The following is a 19,463-nucleotide window of genomic DNA, read 5'->3' as shown; positions in this document are numbered from 1 at the left end:
TGTACAGATGTTACTCTGATGCTAACACAGCAAAATCAGAAGAGTGTTAGAACATCAACTATATGAACCATTGTCTTTTATTGTCTAGCAAATCACATATTCTGTTCTGTCCTTTCTGTGATTCAGGTGAACCGCAATGGAGTAGAATTACATTTCCCCCATTTTTGAATGAATGTTCATCATGGGCCTTGGAAATACCTTATTAACTAAAGAAGAAGTTAGATATTTCTTTTTTCCCAGGTTACCACTGCTTACTCAGCTACTCAAAACTGATTCTATCAACAGATCATCCCAACAACTCTCGACCCCAACATGAGCAGAACATTCAACTTCATAGACTAATCATTGCAAATGAAATCATGTCAAATAATATCAAATTATCAAAATATAATTTCCTTCACATCACAAAATAGAATTGGAGGTTGATTAGCTTTACTTATATTGAAAATATTTAGGATTTTCCAAGAATTCTGTTGGTCTGTATATTGCACAAGAGTGAATGCAGTTTTCAGTTCATTTGTGTTTTAGGTTCATTGTGCAGTAACTGGGGATTACACCTATGTCATATAATCTTCATGCTGAATTGAGAGAAGTGACATTAATCAGTAGAGTAATAGAGTTTGCAAAAATTCACCAAGTTACAAATTGGAATGAATACATAACACTTGACAGGAGTGGCAGAATAAATTTATTTTAAAAATATTATAAGAATATTTTATTCAACATATATTTTTCCTAAAATTGAATTATCAAAATTTTCAATTGTAACAGAAAACAGTATAAATACTCAGCATGTGAGGTAGCATTGTAAGAAAAACAGTTGATGATGACTTGTCATCAGAATGGTTTGCTGAGCAATTCCAGCATGTGTTTCTATTTCAGATTTCCAGAATCTGTAATGTTTTAATTTTGAGTACATAGGAACTTCTGTATAAAATTCCTAACTACAATATTTTTCATGACACTGACAGGTCTCAACATGGGGTTCTAAAAGTTTCTTCTGCTGGGCTATTTTCTGATCTACAACCTTAATTACATACTCAAAGATTCAACTATGTTAATTATGCATGACATACCCACCTGAGAGAACAGCATACGTTTGTGATTAGTTTGTTTCTTCATTTGTTCGGTCACTTTCTAAAGATTTTAGTAACTTGCTCATGACAGTTAGTAGGCTAAAAATAGTAATAACTTCTTAGTTTATTTGTATTATTTCTTATTCATTTCCAGAATAGCCTAAATCATGTTAGCTTTGAGCTTAACATATTCTATGATTGGAATACTATTCCTCAGCAACCCAACATGACCACATGATGCTAGGTCACAATTTTTCACTTTTTAAATGAAGATGAAAATTTAGAGAAAGCTGCAAATTTTAAGTTTGCAGATGATACCAATTTAGGTGACAATAAATAGGGAATATTGCAAAGGAACATCAAAATCCATCTGTCCTATTAATGTAGGAAGCATGAAATAACCTGATTTGAACCTAGGAGCGAGGAAAGAAAGATTAGATTTTTTAAAAAATGACAAGAAGCTAGGAACTAAATGAATAGAGAGATTAAGGGTTCCACGTACCAAAATCACCAAATATACAGTGACTGTGCATAAATGCAGAAACGTTCAGAAATTCAGTACAAAGTTAGATTTGTCTTTGTTAAATTTCAAACTGGGGAGTGATAAATCGGTAGATGCAACTCAAATTACAGGATGGTTAATTGCAATACTTAACTGGGCAGAACAATGAGGAAACACTTTTAATCAGCAAGCTGTGATGTGAAATTTAGTGCTTGAAAGTGAGGTGGAACGGATTAATTAGTAACTTTCAAAAGTGAATTGGTAAAATACTTGAAGGGGAAAAAGGAAGAGGATTGGGGGAAAGCAATACCAAATTGCTGGCACATACTTCATAGCTCAAGTGGTCATCTTCTGTGATGTCATTCAATAATTCTAGAGAGAATTGGAACTTAATGCAGGCAAACATGACAAAATGCAGATTTAGGAAGGAAACAAAAGTCATACAGCATCCATGAATGTTGATACATCAGCTCAGAATAAAGCTGAATAGCTTTGTAAAGTCAACATGTCAAACTAGAGCAGAGTAACAATAAACAAAGTCTGTGGAATGTTGAACCACCCAGGACTCTGGATAGACGTTCTCCTGCTACTGAGTACAGATGTGTTTGTAAAGACACAAGACATTTTGGACACCATGTTGGGAAGGCTGAACTTCAGTGTCATAGTGTGTTATGAGGAACAACTGGTGAGACTTGGGCTAATCAATCAGTCTGGAAATGGGACTTGTGCAGGATGACTGTACATGTGCATAGGTTGTTAAAAGCATTGAAAATGTTAACCTAAAATATTTTCAGTATGGAAATTGGATGGTGATACAGGTTCAGTCAGATGTCAGGAAATTCTTCTTCAGCTAAAGAATGATTACCACTTGGAAGCAATCCAGATAGACATATGGAGGCAAAACTCCAGAAACATTGGGAATTTTAGGATAAATGTAGATGAGCTGAAAGTCTTGTCCCATCCATAACTATCTTCTGACCCACAGATGCAGTGGAAAACATGTAGAAAGCAGACTTTATTCTGAATGGAATAAGGGTGGGTGATGGAGTTTATGTCCATGATCAAAACTCCTTGTCCCTAACCCCTGGATGCAGTTGGAGAGGTCCCGAGGTCTCCAAGATACAGCAGAGCCTGTCGGGATATGCGAGTATATGGTTTCAATTTCTTTTAATTCTGATTTTTCTTCAGTTCCTGGACATAGAGGTCACAAGGTCATATATTTGGTCGGTTGCTTTACTCGAAACACTATTCGGGTAGTGTCTCCCACCCATCCTCCTCCTCCTCCTCTTCTAACCAAAAAACAAACAAGCTCTGTGCGTCGGTTGGCAAGGTGACAAGTGTTTTCTTTTGTGTTTCAATTTTTTTCCGGCAGTCTATTTGGGAATTTAGAATAGCGGGGATGGAGGTGAGGGCAGTTGAATGTCCCTCCTGCAGTATGTGGGAGGTAAGGATCACCTCTGGTGTCCCTACTGACTTCATTTGTGGCAAGTGCACCCAACCCCAGCTCCTCGAGAACCATGTTAGGGAACTGGAGCTGGAGCTGGATGAACTTCGGATCATTCAGAAGGTGGAGGGAGTTATAGTTAGGTAGTTACTCCACAGCCACATGAAGAAGGTAGATGGATTACCCTCAGGGGTAGGAAAGGGAACCCGCAGGCAGTGCAGGGATCTCCTGTGGTGGTTCCCCTCAACAACAAGTATACCGTTTTGGATACTGTGGAGGGGTACAACTTACTAGGGGTAAGCAATGGAGCACAGATCTTTGGCGCAGAGTCTGTCTGTTGCTCAGAGGGGAAGGAGGAAGAGGAGCAGAGCTTTAGTCATTGGGAACTGCATAGTTAGGAGGACAGATAGGAGGTTTTATGGGAATGAGAGAGACTCCCGATTGGTGTGTTGCCTCCCAGGTGCCAGGGTTCGTGATGACTCTGATCGTGTTTTTGGGATCCTTGAGGGGGAAGGGGAGCAGCCCCAAGTTGTGGTCCACATAGACACCAATGACATAGGGAGGAAGAAAGGTGGGGATCTAAGGCAGAAATTCAGGGAGCTAGGGTGGAAGCTTAGAGCCAGAACAAATAGAGTTGTTATCTCTGATTTGTTGCCCGTGCCACATGCTAGTGAAGCAAGGAACAGGGAGAGAGCAGAGTTGAACACGTGGCTGGTACAGGAGGGTGGGTTTTGGATTCTTAGATAATTGGAGCTGTTTCTGGGGAAGGTGGAACTTCTACAAACAGGATGGTTTTCACCTGAACCAGAGGGGTACCAATATCGGGGCTTTGCTAATGCTCTTCATGGGGGGGGTTTAAACTAATGCAGCAGGGGAATGGGAACCTGAAATATTATTCCAGTGTACAGGAGATTGAGGGAAGAAAGGTCAGGGAGAGTTTTACAAGGTTCTGAGAAGACACCAACAATCAGGATGTTGGTTTGAAATGTGTATTTCAATGCCAGGCACATCTAGAATAAGGTGAGTGAACTTGCAGCAGGGGTTGGTACCTGGGATGTTGATGTTGTGGCGACTTTGGAGATATGGCTCGAGAAGGGACAGGAATGGTTGTTGTAGATTCCGGGATTTAAATGTTTCACATTTAAATGTTCTTGAGAACACAGAAGATGGTAAAAGAGGAGGGGGTGTGGCTTATTAATCAGCAGCTGAGATAATATTTGAGGACTCATCCACTGAGGTAGTTTGGGCAGAGAGTAGAAACAGGAAAGGAGAGGTCACTCTGTTGGGGAATTTTGTATAGGCCTCCAAATTATTCCAGGGATGTAGAGGAAAGGATAGCAAAGATGATTCTCTATAGGAGTGAGTGTAACAGGGTAGTTGTTATGGGGGACTTTAATTTCCCCAGTATTGACTGGGAACATTATAGCTGGAAATGTGTTGCTGGAAAAGCGCAGCAGGTCAGGCAGCATCCAGGGAACAGAAGAATCGACGTTTCGGGCATAAGCCCTTCTTCAGGAAGGGCTTATGCCTGGATGCTGCCTGACCTGCTGCGCTTTTCCAGCAACACATTTCCAGCTCTGATCTCCAGCATCTGCAGACCTCACTTTCTCCTGGGAACATTATAGCTCAAGTAGTGTAGATAGATCAGGTTTTGTTCAACATGTGCAGGAGAGTTTTCTGACACAGTATTTAGACAGAGCAACAAGGGGCGACACCATATTGGATTTACTACTGGTGAATGATCCCAGCCAGGTGTTAGATTTGGAGGTAGGTGAGCACTTTGGCGATAGTGACTATAATTCGGTTATGTTTACAATAGCAATGGGCAGGAGTAGGTATATACTGCAGGGAAAGAGGTATAACGGGGGGGGAAGAGGAAAGAGAGAGGTGATACAATTAGGCAAAATTTAGGATGCATAGGATGGGGAAGGAACCAGCAGGGGATGGACACTCTTGAAACATGGAGCTTATTCATGGAACAGCTACTGCAGGTCCTTGATAACTATATACATATCAGGCAGGGAGGTAGTTGTCAAGAGAGAGAGCCATGGTTTACTAAAGAAGTTGAAGCTCTTGTCAGGATGAAGAGGAAGGCTTATGAGAAGATGAGGTGTGAAAGGTCAGTTAGAGGGCTTGAGAGTTATAAGTTAGCCAGAATAGATCTAAAGAGAGGGCTAAGGAGAGCCAGGAGGGAACATGAGAAGTTGTTGGCAGATAGGATCAAAGAAAACCCTAAGGCTTCTATAGGTATATCAGGAATAAAAGAATGACTGGGGCCACTCAAAGATAATAGTGGAAAGTTGTGTGTCGAGTCTGAGGACATAGGGGAAGCGCTTAGTGAATACTTTTTGTCAGTATTCACATTGGAAAAGGGCAATGTTAATGACAATACAGAGATACAGGTGACAAGATTAGATGGGGCTGAGGTTGGCAAAGAGGAGGTTTTAGCAATTTTGGAAGATCTGAAAATAGATGAGACCCCGGGGCCGGATGGGTTTTATCCTTTTTTTCTCTGGGAAGCCAGGGAGCAGATTGCAGAGCCTGTGGCTTTGATCTTTATGTCATTATCGTCGACAGGAGTAGTGCCAGAAGACTGTAGGATAGCAAATGCTGTTCCTTTGTTTAAGAACGGGAGTCGGGACAACCCTGGTAATTATAGGCCAAGTGAGCCTTACTTCAGTTGTGGGTAAGGTGTTGGAAAAGGTTATAGGATAGGATAAGGAGATAGGATTTATAATCATCTGAAAAGGAATAATTTGATTAGGGATAGTCAACACGATTTTGTGAAGGGTAGGTCATGCCTCACTAACTTTACTGAGTTCTATGAGAAGGTGACAAAACAGGTGGATGAAGGGTGATGTGGTGTATATGGACTTCAGTAAGGCATTTGATAAGGTTCCACATGGTAGGCTATTGTACAAAATAAGGAGTTTCGGGATTGAAGGTGATTTAGCGGTTTGGATCAGAAATTGGCTAGCTGAAAGAAGACAGGGTGTTGGCTGATGGGAAATGTTCATCCTGGAGCTCAGTTATCAGTGGTGTGCTGCAAGGATCTGTTTTGGGGCTATTGCTGTTTGTCATTTTTATATATGATCTGGAGGTGGGCGTAGAAGGATGGGTTAGTAAATTTGCAGATAACACTAAGGCAGGCAGAGTTGTGGATAGTGCGGAAGGATGTTGTGGGTTACAGAGGGACATAGATAAGATGCAGAGCTGGGTTAAGAAGTGGCAAGTGGAGTTTAATGCGGAAAAGTGTGAGGTAGTTCACTTCAAAAGAAGTAACAGGTATGCAAAGTACTGGGCTAATGGTAAAATTCTTGGCAGTGAAGATGAACAGAGAGACCTTGGTGTCCAGGTGCATAAATCCCAGAAAGTTGACCCTCAGGTTGATAGGGTTGTTAAGAAGGTATATGGTGTGTTGGCGTTTACTGGTAGGGGTATTGAGTTTCGGAGCCACAAGGTCATACTTCAGTTGTCCAAGGCACCTGGGGTATTGCGTGCAGTTCTGGTCACCATATTATAGGAAAGATGTGGAAGCTTTGGAAAGGGTTCAGAGGAGATTTACTAAGATGTTGCCTGGTACAGAAGGAAGGTCTTAAGGGGAAAGGCTGAGGGAACTGAGGCTGTTTTTGTTGGGGAGAAGAAGATTAAGGGGTGACTTAATCAAGATGTATAAGATAATCAGAGAGTTAGATAGGCTGGACAGCGAGAGCTTTTTTCCCTTGAATGGTGAAGGCTAACATGAGGGGACATAGCTTTAAATTGAGGGGTGATAGATTTAGGACAGAGTATAAGATAATCAGAGAGTTAGATAGGCTGGACAGCGAGAGCTTTTTTCCTCGAATGGTGAAGGCTAACATGAGGGGACATAGCTTTAAATTGAGGGGTGATAGATTTAGGACAGATATCAGAGATAGTTTCTTTACTCAGAGTAGTAGGAGCGTGGAACGGCCTGCCTACAACAGTAGTAGACTGGCCGACATTAAGGACATTTAAATGGGCATTGGACATACGTATGGATAATAATGGAACAGTGTAGGTTAGATGGGCATCAGATTAATTTCACAGGTCAGCACAACATCAAGGGCCAAAGGGCCTGTACTGCACTGTAACTTTCTATGTTCTATGATACCTGTGAATTATAATTTTCAACCTTCTGTTCAAATCTCATCATGCCTTCCACCTTGGCCTTTTGTGCATCTCCTCTCCAAGCTTTTCAGCTTGCCCAAGTTCTCCTTTAACACGAAGACAATAATTTTCTGATAATGATTCTGGGAAGCATGGTTGAGATATCTTTCCACTAGAGCAAAGGCATATAAATACCAAGAGTTGTTACTGTTCTTCCTCTGATCATTTTGCTAGAACTTCATCCAGTCCCTCAATTGCTTAGAGACCATGTTTACTGTATGATTGTTCCAGGTTGTATGCTGATGTATGGTCAATGTTAGATGGGGTTGGGGAACCTGGACCATGGTTTGCACCTGTGAATATTACACCTTGTTGCATTGTCAGTGCCAAGGCACAGCAGGTACCAAGACTAATACTGTATTTCACAGAAGTACCAGACTCCACTAAGGATATACCAACAACTGGAGAATGTTATTATTGGCGTAAAAGAGTGTAGGTGCTTAGCTCTGACCCTTTGACAAACTGCACATCCATTCTGTACTTCATGCTGATCACTGGCTGTCTACGGAGCAGAGTGTCACCCTGGTCTATTTCCTCAGGCTGGTCGTACACAGTTGAAATCAAGTGCTTGGTTTGTTGACGTGCTTTGCGTGCTGGCTGGTAGTTTTGGATTCTTTCTCCGTGATATCTGCAGAATATCACATATTAACAAAACAATGTCAGCAAGGACAATTCAAATAAATCACAACCAACTTGAAGCTCTTCTCTTCCAATTGATGGTAGTAGGATTCAGATTTATGCAGCATCTAGACAATAAACCAAAACTCTGTCATGACATATTAGTATCAGTTTGGCTCAAGAGGTAGCCTTGGAATCAGAAGGATGTGATTTTTAAGTCTTACCCAGAGAATTGAGCACAAAATTCAGTTTCAAGTAATAGCATGATATAAATGCACATCATTTCTTTCAGTGACCTCCTGATGACCCCAATCCCCCCACCAACACACACACACACACACACAAAATGTGGTATTTGACACTATTAGGAACATGAGTTCCAAAGTACAGACTTGTGAACTAGAAAATACTTTTTCATCACAGTTCTCCAGTTTGACTGCAGTTTCAGGAATATACAGTTCCCAGTTTTAACATTCCATGCAGAATCATTGAAAAATTGTCAATACAGAGCTCTCAATAGTTCAACACAACTTCTCCTGTAAACAGAGCATCATGAGCGACAGCCTGTTACCAGTTGAGACTTCTGTGTAGTAAAAACATTTACATGTGGAAGACTCTTTGTAACCCAGTCACTAAGGAGCCATTTGTATCACTTACCCAAATCCTCGTTTACACTTGGGGTTCTGACCATCATTGTCCAGAGCATCAGCCACACCAGAATTACTGGAGCCAAGACCTTGCCCATCTCTCCATCCCTGCTTTTCCATCACCTTCCTGCCAATTCCCTAGGTAAGAATCAGAAAATGCAGTAATCAACATTAGAATAGCATCACGGTCAGCACAGATATGGTGAAATATTCCTGTGCTGTACTGTTCTATGTTCTGTTATCCAAAAAGAAACTGGCTGAACAGTGAGCAATAGCTCATCAGACCAAGTTACAATATTTCATTCCCAATGCAGCACAAGAAACAATTCTAACTAGCCACATGCCTGTGGAGACTTACTGATCTGCAAAATTAACTAATGCTGTGACATTGACCCTAACCACATTTCATTGCAACCTTAATTCACAAAGTTAAAAAAAACCACACAACACCAGGTTATAGTCCAATTTATTTGAAAGTACAAGCTTTCGGAGCACTGCTCCTTCATCAGGTAACTGGTGGAGCAGAACTTATGGTAAAAGATCAAAGTGTCATCGAACTGATGCAATGTATTGAACAAACAGAGACTGATGTTAAGTCTTTAATAACTTAGAATGGGGATGCAGGTTTCGATTCATTAATTTGTACTTCTGGGAATTACATATTAATTCTGGCAATTACATATTGGACGTGGTGCTGTGTGATTCCTACCTTTGTCCATCTCAGTCTAACAACAGCACCTCCATGTCATTAATCACAAAGATCTTGTTTAGCAGCTCAAGGCAATGATGTATAAACTTCAATATATATGAGAGTTAAACCCATTATTGAGTCAAAAGCACCACAGAATTATTGGAGGTACACTGTTGGAGGTATTGTCAAAAAAGTCTCTCAATGTTTGTTCAGGGGACACAAAATCTTTGGTAATCTTTCCACAGAGAAGCTAGGAGTTATCGGTGTCCTAGCCAACATTTTTCTTTCAACCAATGTCAATACAACATGCAAAATGGGCTGATCATTTAATTTGCCGCCATGGACCATATGTGCAATTGGCTTGGTTACTACAAAAGTAGTTCATTTGTTGAGAGAATTAAAAGATTGGAGGAACTAAATAGTTCACTCCTATTTCTAGAGGCACTGTGGTTAATCCCATAGATGCAAAAGTATGTTATAAATGCAAATGTTTCCTGTACAATTGCAGTAGCAATGACACAGAGTAAATCTCTACATAACAAAAAGAGAAAATGCTGAAAATACTCAGTTGGTCTGACAGCATCTGTGGGGAGAGGAACAGAGTTAACATCTAAGAACAGGACCCTTTCATCAGAACAATTCTGAAATGTTTTTACTTCAGATTTCAGGCATCGAAAGCATTTCTCTTTTGTGCAAGTCTACACAGTTTGTCAAGCATTTGAAATAGGTACAACAATAGTTGCTTATTCTCTGATTCACATGAAGAGCGGTAGGGACCAGATTATTATTTAAGTTTGCTGGAAGGCTCTGAATGAAGCTGACTGTTTAAACACATACATTTAGCAGAACCATCAATTTATCGTTATAAACTATTTGGAGGGGAAGCTAAACAAGGAAACACACTTACCTTAGTATATCGTTCAAAACCTCCAATACGTGGGGACTGCACCGAGACAATCTCCACACCCTCTCTCTGCCGTTGTTCTAGCCTCATCTGCACATAATCCTGTGAATCTTTATCTCCGCCACCTGTGCAAAATTTGAGAAGTAACTTTTTCCATTCTCTGCATTATAGCAACAGTCATTAGACAGGTAAAACAAGCAACTTGCATTTATGATGGTCTACTATAATACTTCACCATTTTGTTGCATTTGCAAAGGATAATATAAGAAATCAAATTCCAAAGGCACATCATCAAAATTCATAAAGAACCCATTCATCCAAACTGACCTTTATCATAGTAGACACTCATATCGACGTCCCAGTCATCTGCAGTCTCCTCGTCAAAATCTGAAAGAAAGCAGCAAAATTAAACCACTGACACGTGCCCATCAACTAGTGGATCAACCATTCCATGTCTATTCCAACCCTAAAAATCCTCACATTACAACCTACCTCCTTTCTCCTCCTGCCAATATTGAGCATCAGTGTAAAACACCAGTCCCGACCCTCCCTTCTCCCACTTGAGTTCAATCTCTTCCTCATAGAGTCGTTCCTTCATCCTCTCCTGAGTCGTAACATCCTCGTAGAGTGCTTCGTATCTTTCCCATTCCTCACATGTATCATTGTCCTGAGAAAAACACAAAGCTCAGTGACCAGCCACAAACACTACTTGCATTTATACAATTCACTAGAGCAAAACTGTTCAGACAGCACAAACTAAGAACCAGCGCCTGGAGCTATCCTTGACTACCCATCCATCCTAATTCAGGCTCAAGTTCCAATCCTTGCAGCACCCAGCTCACCATGATGCCTAAGGAGGACAAGCGTGGTGATGGGGCTACTTCAAATATCCATGTCTATCCATGACCTTTCCTCACACCAAAGCAAAGCACCAAGAAAACGTTACTTACTTCATCAGAATGAGACTCCTCTGCCTCCTCCTCATCTCCTGTCTGGAAAGACTTCCTGTGTCCAGTTCCATGTTGCTTCTTTCCTGTTTGCTGCACAGGAGCACACACATCTCTCTGTGGGTTTTCTCCTGCAGCTGTATATATTGCCTCCATACACTTAAAGGAAGCAGAGTCCTGGTACTTAAAAGGAACATTACCATAACGCCTGTTTGAGGTGGTCTTGGGAAATTTCAGATCAAGCTTGGTGATAATGCGGGGTGGCAAACGGCACGCTTGGATCAATTCTAGGAAAACTCTCAGTGGCGTTCCCACATTCCCATTGGGCATCAGCGTTGGGGGGTTTAACTCTGGCAATCTGGACAAATCCTCAGGTGTGAAAGTCTCACTTAGAGCTCTTCGATTCCGAAGTTCCTTTCTGGTTTTGTATGAGAAGAGGTGAGAATCTGTTGAAGATAAGCAGTAATGAACATAGACCTCTTCCCATACAGAACAGCAAAGCCCAAACATTTGTACATACTAAAATCCCCAGAGACATGGTCTGGGTGGGATACTCTTTGGAGGGTGGGTGCAGCCATGATGGGCTGAATGGCCTTTAGCTGCACGATAGGGATTCTATGATTCTACGAAACTGCCCAGTGCCACTGTAATACATTTATACAGGTGCTGCTTCAAACCTACAAATTGTTTTTCAGACTCATGATACTTTATAGTAGCAGTGATCTGTTCATATAGGCAGGTCTGGAGGTTTAAAGTTTAGCCATCCAAGCTACAAGATTTCATAACTTGTGATGAATAGTTTATTTTAAATAGCAAAGCATCCCATGACATTTCAGGGAAGTTATCCAGTTTTGGAACAGTAGTGGGGAAACTGTTGGAAAAATTCCATATTCTGAAATTTTACAGAATGAATCTCTGCTTGGAGAGGCATGAATCAAGCAAAGATGGGCAGCTAGGCTTTGTTAGAGGGAGAGCATGTTGAACAAGTTTCATTCTTTTTTTATGGAGGTGACTACATATGTAGATGAGGGTAGTGCAGCTATGTTGTCTGCGTGGATTTCAGTCAGGCTTTTGACAAGATTTCTCATGGCAACTAGCTAAGCAGCTATGAGTCTGTGGTATAATGGGAAAATTGAAAATTGGATTCAAAACAGGCTTAGCAGCAGAAAGCTGTTTGCAGAATACATAAATGATGTAGGCATGAATATAGGAAGTATGATCAGCAAGTTAACAAATAACACAAAAACTGGTGGTGTGATAAATAGTGAGGACGAAAGCCTTAAGAGTAAAGGACAATATAGACAAGCTGGCAGATGGGCTGAACAACAGCAAATGGAATTTAATTCAGCAAATTGAGAGAAGCTACATTTTGGGAGGGCTAGACCTGCTGAGTTTCTCCAGCATTCTGTGTCTGTTTCAGATTACCAGAATCCACTGTATTTTGGTTTTTATAGAGTATTAGAAATGTACAGTACTGACACAGATCCTTCGGTCCAACATCTCGGTGCCGACCAGATATCCCAACCCAATCTAGTCCCACCTGCCAGCACCCGGCCCATATTCCTCCAAACCATTTGCCATCAGTTAGGCAACAAAAGAGCATATGCTGTTAGTAATGTACAGTTTTAAGACAAATGCAACAGGAAATTTAAAGGGACTTTGAGGAATTTGCTTGCCAGAAAGGGTCCCAGGAATACTTATGACATTTAAGAAGTATTTAGGTGACCAACGTGGACACGACGGGCCCAAGAGCCTTTTTTTCCGTACTATAAAATCTCTTACCCTACTTTCCCCCTCCCTCCTATACCACTCATCCCCTTCCCCATTCCCCCCAACTCTCACCTGCAATCTCCGCCGTTCGGACAATACGGATGAAACAGTGGCTCTGCAGACTGTCTCCGGCCCTATCCAGCCATTGACAGCCGTCGTACATCAGCTGAAAGCTGGAGGCTCGATCAGCTGGCAGCCGAACCACACAGCAGCAGGTCGGGCTGCGGCCTGGCTCCGGTGCCCTGGCTACAGTCGAGGACGGCAACCTCTTCCTTTCGGGCCGGTGCCGGTAATGAAAACAGCTGAAGCCACCACTCTCGGTGAACTGTGAGAACTGATGGCGGAGATCAGCAGAGCGAAGACTGCGCGGAATATTCCCGACAACCGCGTAAACATCATCCTGGGCCGCCATCTTTCAGACTGGCAGAGGGCGGTTGCACCTGCGCATTGGACATCTAGACCGATACAGGCGATGAGTGGTGCCCTCTTTGTTCAGGTATCATTACACCTTGGACTTCTGCGTCGGTCCATAGTAATTTCTGTCAAGGTACTGCAGTGGTTTGATATTGCTTTCTGCAAACGGTTGACCAGGACTTTTTGCTGTGCTGTCAGCCTTTGGATTGTTTATAGAGGACTTTGATACTCAACTTGTTTGGCCATAATATACTAACTTTGGGCATCAAGTCCTGGAATGGTACATGAACGCAGAGGTTTTGGCTCTCAGACAAGATATTTAATCAAGGCCCTGGTTGCCTACACGGGTCAATATTAAAAGTCATGGCACTTTATTAAAAAAGAGAAACGGAATTATCCTTAGTGGCCTGAACCAATATTTACCCCTCAGGTTACATCACTGAAACATTAGTTTTATTTCTTCTCCGCAGATGCTGCCTAACCTGCTGAGTATTTGGTTTTAATTTTCCAGCATCCAAAGTATCTTGCTTGTGTTCTTAAAGTTGCCATGTCTCCTTCCTTAACAGTTATTAGTGACCTCACTGAGCAGTAATTCAGCTTCAAAGATCTAATGTTCATCATAAAGACTGGAGGAGTAGATATTGGTGACCAAGATTTTATATGGAGCTGCAGGGTGTGCTCTGGAGGCATGTTAGGAGAAAGGAGTAATACAAAACAGGGAAAGAAAGTCAACGAGTCCTCAGAATGGAAGTCCAGAGTCATTAATTAAATGAATGATTGAGCTTTAAGGCTTGTTTGGAGCAGTAATTCAAGGTAGTACTGGGGAGGTATAAGTACTGCATAGTACTGGGGAGGTACTATGCATTACATTTATAGTTCAACTAGTTAATCTTCATAATATAACTACAGATAATAATTGAACAATATTTTTAAACTTGAAACTTAATTTATCACATTAGCAGAAGGTTTTAATTGATGAAACTTCCAAATCAGGAGAGTTTGTTTAGAAAGCCGCGGGTTTTTAGAACTGAGAAAGTTTAAGTTCTCAGATTTGAGAGAAGTTCATGTCACCAGCAATGTTCCATCTAAGCTGCACAATTGCATAGTTGCTCTGAGAATCTATGCATGCCAATTAGCAGGCCAACACATTTACTTCCAGTTTATCAGCTGTTTCTGTGCAAGGAGTTTGGAACTCCACACAGCAGTTAGATAAGTTAGAGGAAATGTAGATCAACAGGCTTGGTAAAGATTAATCAAATTTTATTCACAATCCTTGCAATCCTGACTATAAGCAGTCAGTTAAGTAAAACCCTGAAGAGTTGAGGTGAGTCTGTATTTTTCTGGTATTGAATCTCTTTAATAGATAGTGTTGAGAAATTGGTTCAAACTTTGTTCTGCTATATGTTTTAGATCTTGATGCTATCATAATCCCCTTAGGAGAGTATTTTGATTCTCGAGCCCCACCACTACAGGGGTCACCACAAAAGTTAATGGTTTCATCAAAGTACACAAAGTCCCCAGTTTACCTATCCGATGGAATTGGTTTAACAAAAAGCACTGACTAGGCTTCCATACTTACCAAGAACTCTGAATATTCCAAGTAGTAAGTTCTAGCCACAGATAAGTAAAACAATAAACTACCAACATATAACTCAACTAGTTGAAACTCTAACCCCTTTTAATCTCCTACGCACACAGACAGACAGACACAGACAATTAGGAAAAACATATATATTATGGAAAGAAAATGGGGCTAATACAGTGCAATAGCACAAGTCCATAAAGTTTGATGAGCTGTTCCTTTTACTTCCCAAGATTTTCTGTTCTTTGATTTCCCCCTTCTCCAGCTTATTTCACTTCTTCACAGAAGTCACAGGGCAGTTGCTACATAATTACCAAGTCTCTTGGTCACTGGTCAAAGACAACAGCTTACATCAACTGGTGGGAAAAAAATTGTCTTTCTTCAAACTTCAGGTACTTTTACTGCAGAGAAATAGAGACACAGCATTCCAGAGGCTTCTCCCACACTGTAAACTTCTGTCACTGTATCACAGTCAGAGGGTTGTCACCAGACTGATAACATTTGACATCACAAGCAGTCACATTTGTACAGACCATCAGCTACCTGTTACCAGCTGAATCACTCTCTGCATACACATACCACAATAATGTGACCACTTATCTCACCTCCTCTAATGCTAGCAAAATAATAGTGTCAACTCAACTCACAATAAGTTCCAGCAATTTGTTTTCAAAAGTGCAACAATTCCTTCCCGAGTGCTTGATTTGAAAAATAGTAATTTTCCAAAAAATAAAAAGATGCAATCTTTACATAGTTCCATCCTTATAAAACATGAAACACTATTTCAAAACTGCACATCATACACAAGAACTATGGCAAACAAAGAAAGAAAGATGAGACTTACATCCAATCATCCTTCTTTCCTCCCTTATTGAATCTAAGATAATCTTTCAGCATTTCTTAAATCTTTAACTTATTCCATCATTTTACTCAGAACAATGCATCTGTGATCACAGTATCCTTCCCAGCAATGAGAATAATCTTTACATTAAATAGTTGAAAAAACAGACTTAAACTTGCATTTGGATGTTAACATTTTCAATGAATGCCAATTGATTATCATCGGTATTTTCATAGATTCATAGAGATGTACAGCATGGAAACAGACCCATCGGTCCAACGCGTCCATGCCAATCAGATATCCTAAATTAATCCAGTCCCATTTGCCAGCACTTTTCCATATCCCTCTAAACCCTTCTTATTCATATACCCATCCAGATGCATTTTAAATATTGTAACTGTACCAGCCTCCATTCATCCCTCTGGCTGCTCATTAACACACACACCACCCTTTCTGTGAAAACGTTGCCCCTTCGGTCCCTTTTAAATCTTTCCCCTATCACCCTAACCCTATGCCGTCTAGTTGTAGACTCCCCCAGGAAAAAAAGATCTTATATATTTACACTATCCATGCCCCTCATAACTGAGGCCCATGCAGGTACCCATGGTCACCCTACTGACCTGAAAAAAAGTAAAAGAAGTTAAAGGAAAAGCTTTTCAAAGTGAGGATAAGCTCAGCCAGGCAGAGGAGGGTGATGGTGGAAAGGGACAGTTCAAGCCTTTTTTTACAGGAAGAAGCGAGGAGCCCTGAGATGATTCTGATGGGAGATGGACGTGTAAAGATTTGCACACCCATGACGAAGTGGAAGTGACTGGAACCGACAAACTGGAAATTCTAAAGCATCATAAAAATTGCGAATGTAAGTGGGAAGAGACTAGACAAAGGAGAAGGAATTGAGGTAGGAAAAGATCAGTTCTGTGGGGAAGAAGCAGGCAGAAACAATGGGTCTCACTGAATGCCCTGTTTACAGATTTTGGGAAAGAGGTAGAAGCAGGCTGTGCAGGTTTAGGGTTAAATGAGCTTGAAAGCAATGGTGGGGAGAGCAGGGTGGGAAGATCACCAGGTGAAATGAGATTAGTGGCTGTTGTGGACACAATGGCCTGGTGTTCCATGGTGAGAAATGTGGGATCAGCCGTGATTCTATTGAATGGCACAGCTGGCTTGAGGGACCAAACGGCCTACTCCAGTTCATATTTCTTCTGGTCTTATGGTCATTTCCTGTTTTTATTTCAAGATTTCCAGTAACAGCAGTATTTTGCTTTAATATTTGCTGAATAGCCTATTCCAGTTCCTATGCATCCAATCCACACATAGATGGATTTATTTCCAAAACGGCTGGACATTTACCAGTTGGCCCCGGATGGTACAGGATGGAAATCAATTAGCAATGACTGCCACTGACAAACTTAATTAAATGTCTATTTTTAAACCTGAGGATTTCTTTCAATTAGAAACCAGAATTCTGACACAGTAAAAGTGCCTCTGATAAAATGTCCAGTCTTCCAAACCAATTTTATTCAAGATAAAACAAAATTAATACAAAACAATATTGAGTTGTGGATAGGCAGCGAATGGCAAGTGATACGGCTGGGCTGAGGTGAGGTGCAGTCAGACCCCGATTTCTTCACCGTGAATATAGCATTTCAAACAGTAGCTCTTTCATGTTTGCTGGCCCGATCATCGGCCTGAAGAAGAGCTCGACGATGAGCCCGGTGCTGACAGTTTTCAGGGCGGACACGGCGAGTAAAATACAGGCGAAGCGGCTACTGTCCTTGGCCGGCACCAGGATCTCATACAGGGCACGCTGCGCTTCCCGCTGAAGGCTCTCAATGTAGGGAGCAGCTCGGAGTCCAGGTAGATCTGCAAAAGACAGGAGCATGAATGAGATCAGAGCAAACTCCCCAGGAAAGAGGCGCACGACAGAGCAAAAGGAATTAGAAGCACAGCATGTCCATTAGCCGCTGGAATCAAACGTTTGGTGTTTCAGGTGGGAGCTTGCTTCCTGACTCAAACATACTAGCTGCGGGTTTATTTTGCATTTCCAACTTGTTGGAAATCTCGCTGTCTGATCAGATCCATAACCAAGCTCTCCACCGCACTCTGAGCAGGACAGTCCGACCCGGAAACAAAGATTTAGAGGTACAGGTTCATAGCTCCTCGAAAGGGGCTTTTGGCTTGCTTGTTTTCACTGTTCAGGGCATAGGGTATAGGAATTGAGACGACTTGTTGCAGCTGAACAAGACGTTGGTGAGGCACATTTGGGATACTGCCTGCAATTCTGGTTCCCCTACTATCGAAAGGATATTATTAAACTAGAAGGATTGCAGAAAAGATTTACTAGGAAGTTACCTGGACTGGAAGGTTTGAGTTAAAAGGAGAGGCTGAGACTTTTTCTCGTGGAGTGTGGGAGACTGAGGGGTCACTTTGTAGAAGTCCATAAAATTATGAGAAGCATAAATAAGGTAGATAGCCGACAGCTTTTCCCCATGGTAATGGAGTCTAAAATTAGAGGGCAGAGGTTTAAGGTTAGAGGGGAGAGATACAGAAAGGTCCAGAGGGGCAATTGTTTCACACAGTTCGTGGTGGAGGCAAGTACAATTTTGTCATTTAAGAAACATTTAGGCAGGTACATGGATGGCATAGAAATGGAGAAATATGGACCATCACAGGCAAATGGGACTAGATTAATTGTGAAAACTGGGGCAGCATTGACAAGTTGGGCCGAAAGGCCTGTTTCCTTGCTGTAAATCTCTGTGACTCTGAGTGCTGGAAATCTTCTTAAAGGCATCGGAGAAAAGTATGTTGTGGGGAGGGGGGAGCCTATGGACGATTCTGAAGTGAGGAAATAATCACACCAGTTATTTATCCAGGAAGTACAGAGATCCCTTGATTCCTGACCTATGTCTGGTACTAACCCCTTACTACGATGTGGTAGAATTATTGCTGGACTCAAGGGGGTGGCAGCAAATTTGTGACTTTTTTTAAAAAACACCTCACCTATACAATTTCCTAGGTTCGTTGCACATTGGAATAAAAACAGAGGCTGTTATAATTACCAGGGTTGAACAGGATAGCTCCTTTCAGGTATGCATACTCCTTGGGACTTAGATCCAGGCCCTGGAATTTGTTCAGACACATTTTTATTCTGTGTACACCAGCCAGTGTTGGCTGCCAACTCCCTTCTTCTTCTGTCCTGAGCAGGCTTGGTCCATTCAGCAAGATTCTCTTCAGCATGCTGTGACTTGGGGTCTCTGTCACCTCGAAGCTCACTCTATCTTGAGCCAATCCTAACAGAAATAATGGGGGCCAGCAGCTCTCCAGCAATAGCAGTTGGTCTGATCTGGGAAGATGATCGAATGAAGGGAGGTTCCTCATAAAACTGATTGTCTTTGCCAACACATCGGATACCACCTGACAGGTAACAAGGGGAGTCTTCAAGCTAACAGTCCGTCTGACTTCACAGGAGCAGTTGTGATGTGAGAACTTGTAGTCTCCACGTTGGCTCAGGATGGTGTATAAGATTGCATTCTGTCGCTTCCCAGAATCATGTTGGCACTTATCAGACAGAACATTTACACAAGCCATAACCACCTCACTAGCAAACCACGATTGCTCGGAATTTAGCTCTCTGACTGTAATGGTGTTAACAAATTAAAGGTAGTTTGAAGTATTAACTTTAACTGGAAACCAAACTCTCTAAATTCTCTAACGTTTCAAACAACCAGTTTTGGAACTCTGCTGAACAAGAGTTGGCTGAGAAGGATCAGGTATGCTTGTCTACAGCTCCCAATGCAGCACACGCTTCCACAGGCAGCGACTGAGCTGCTTATACCTGAGAC

General features: G+C 41.7%; 2 protein-coding genes across 2 annotated transcripts; both read right to left on the bottom strand.

Annotated features, from left to right (window-relative positions):
• Window positions 1–7,078: 7,078 nt before the first annotated feature.
• On the bottom strand, window positions 7,079–13,235 carry gpatch3 (G patch domain containing 3). Its single transcript, XM_043717156.1, has 7 exons — window positions 12,860–13,235; window positions 11,021–11,463; window positions 10,563–10,737; window positions 10,398–10,457; window positions 10,074–10,195; window positions 8,486–8,613; window positions 7,079–7,838 (listed from the first exon to the last, which is right to left on the bottom strand). The coding sequence occupies exons 1-7, from the start codon at window positions 13,197–13,199 to the stop codon at window positions 7,625–7,627; spliced, it is 1,482 nt and encodes a 493-aa protein (XP_043573091.1). The 5' UTR covers window positions 13,200–13,235; the 3' UTR covers window positions 7,079–7,624.
• A 3,887-nt stretch (window positions 13,236–17,122) lies between these two features.
• Window positions 17,123–19,463, bottom strand: LOC122563571 (nuclear receptor subfamily 0 group B member 2-like). Its single transcript, XM_043717467.1, has 2 exons — window positions 18,681–19,463; window positions 17,123–17,484 (listed from the first exon to the last, which is right to left on the bottom strand). Exons 1-2 carry the CDS (start codon window positions 19,207–19,209, stop codon window positions 17,249–17,251), a joined length of 765 nt encoding a protein of 254 aa, XP_043573402.1. The 5' UTR covers window positions 19,210–19,463; the 3' UTR covers window positions 17,123–17,248.

Source organism: Chiloscyllium plagiosum, chromosome 27 (assembly GCF_004010195.1).
Source record: "Chiloscyllium plagiosum isolate BGI_BamShark_2017 chromosome 27, ASM401019v2, whole genome shotgun sequence".
In the NCBI taxonomy this organism is placed as follows: domain Eukaryota; kingdom Metazoa; phylum Chordata; class Chondrichthyes; order Orectolobiformes; family Hemiscylliidae; genus Chiloscyllium; species Chiloscyllium plagiosum.
This window is presented reverse-complemented; position numbering and strand designations above follow the sequence as displayed.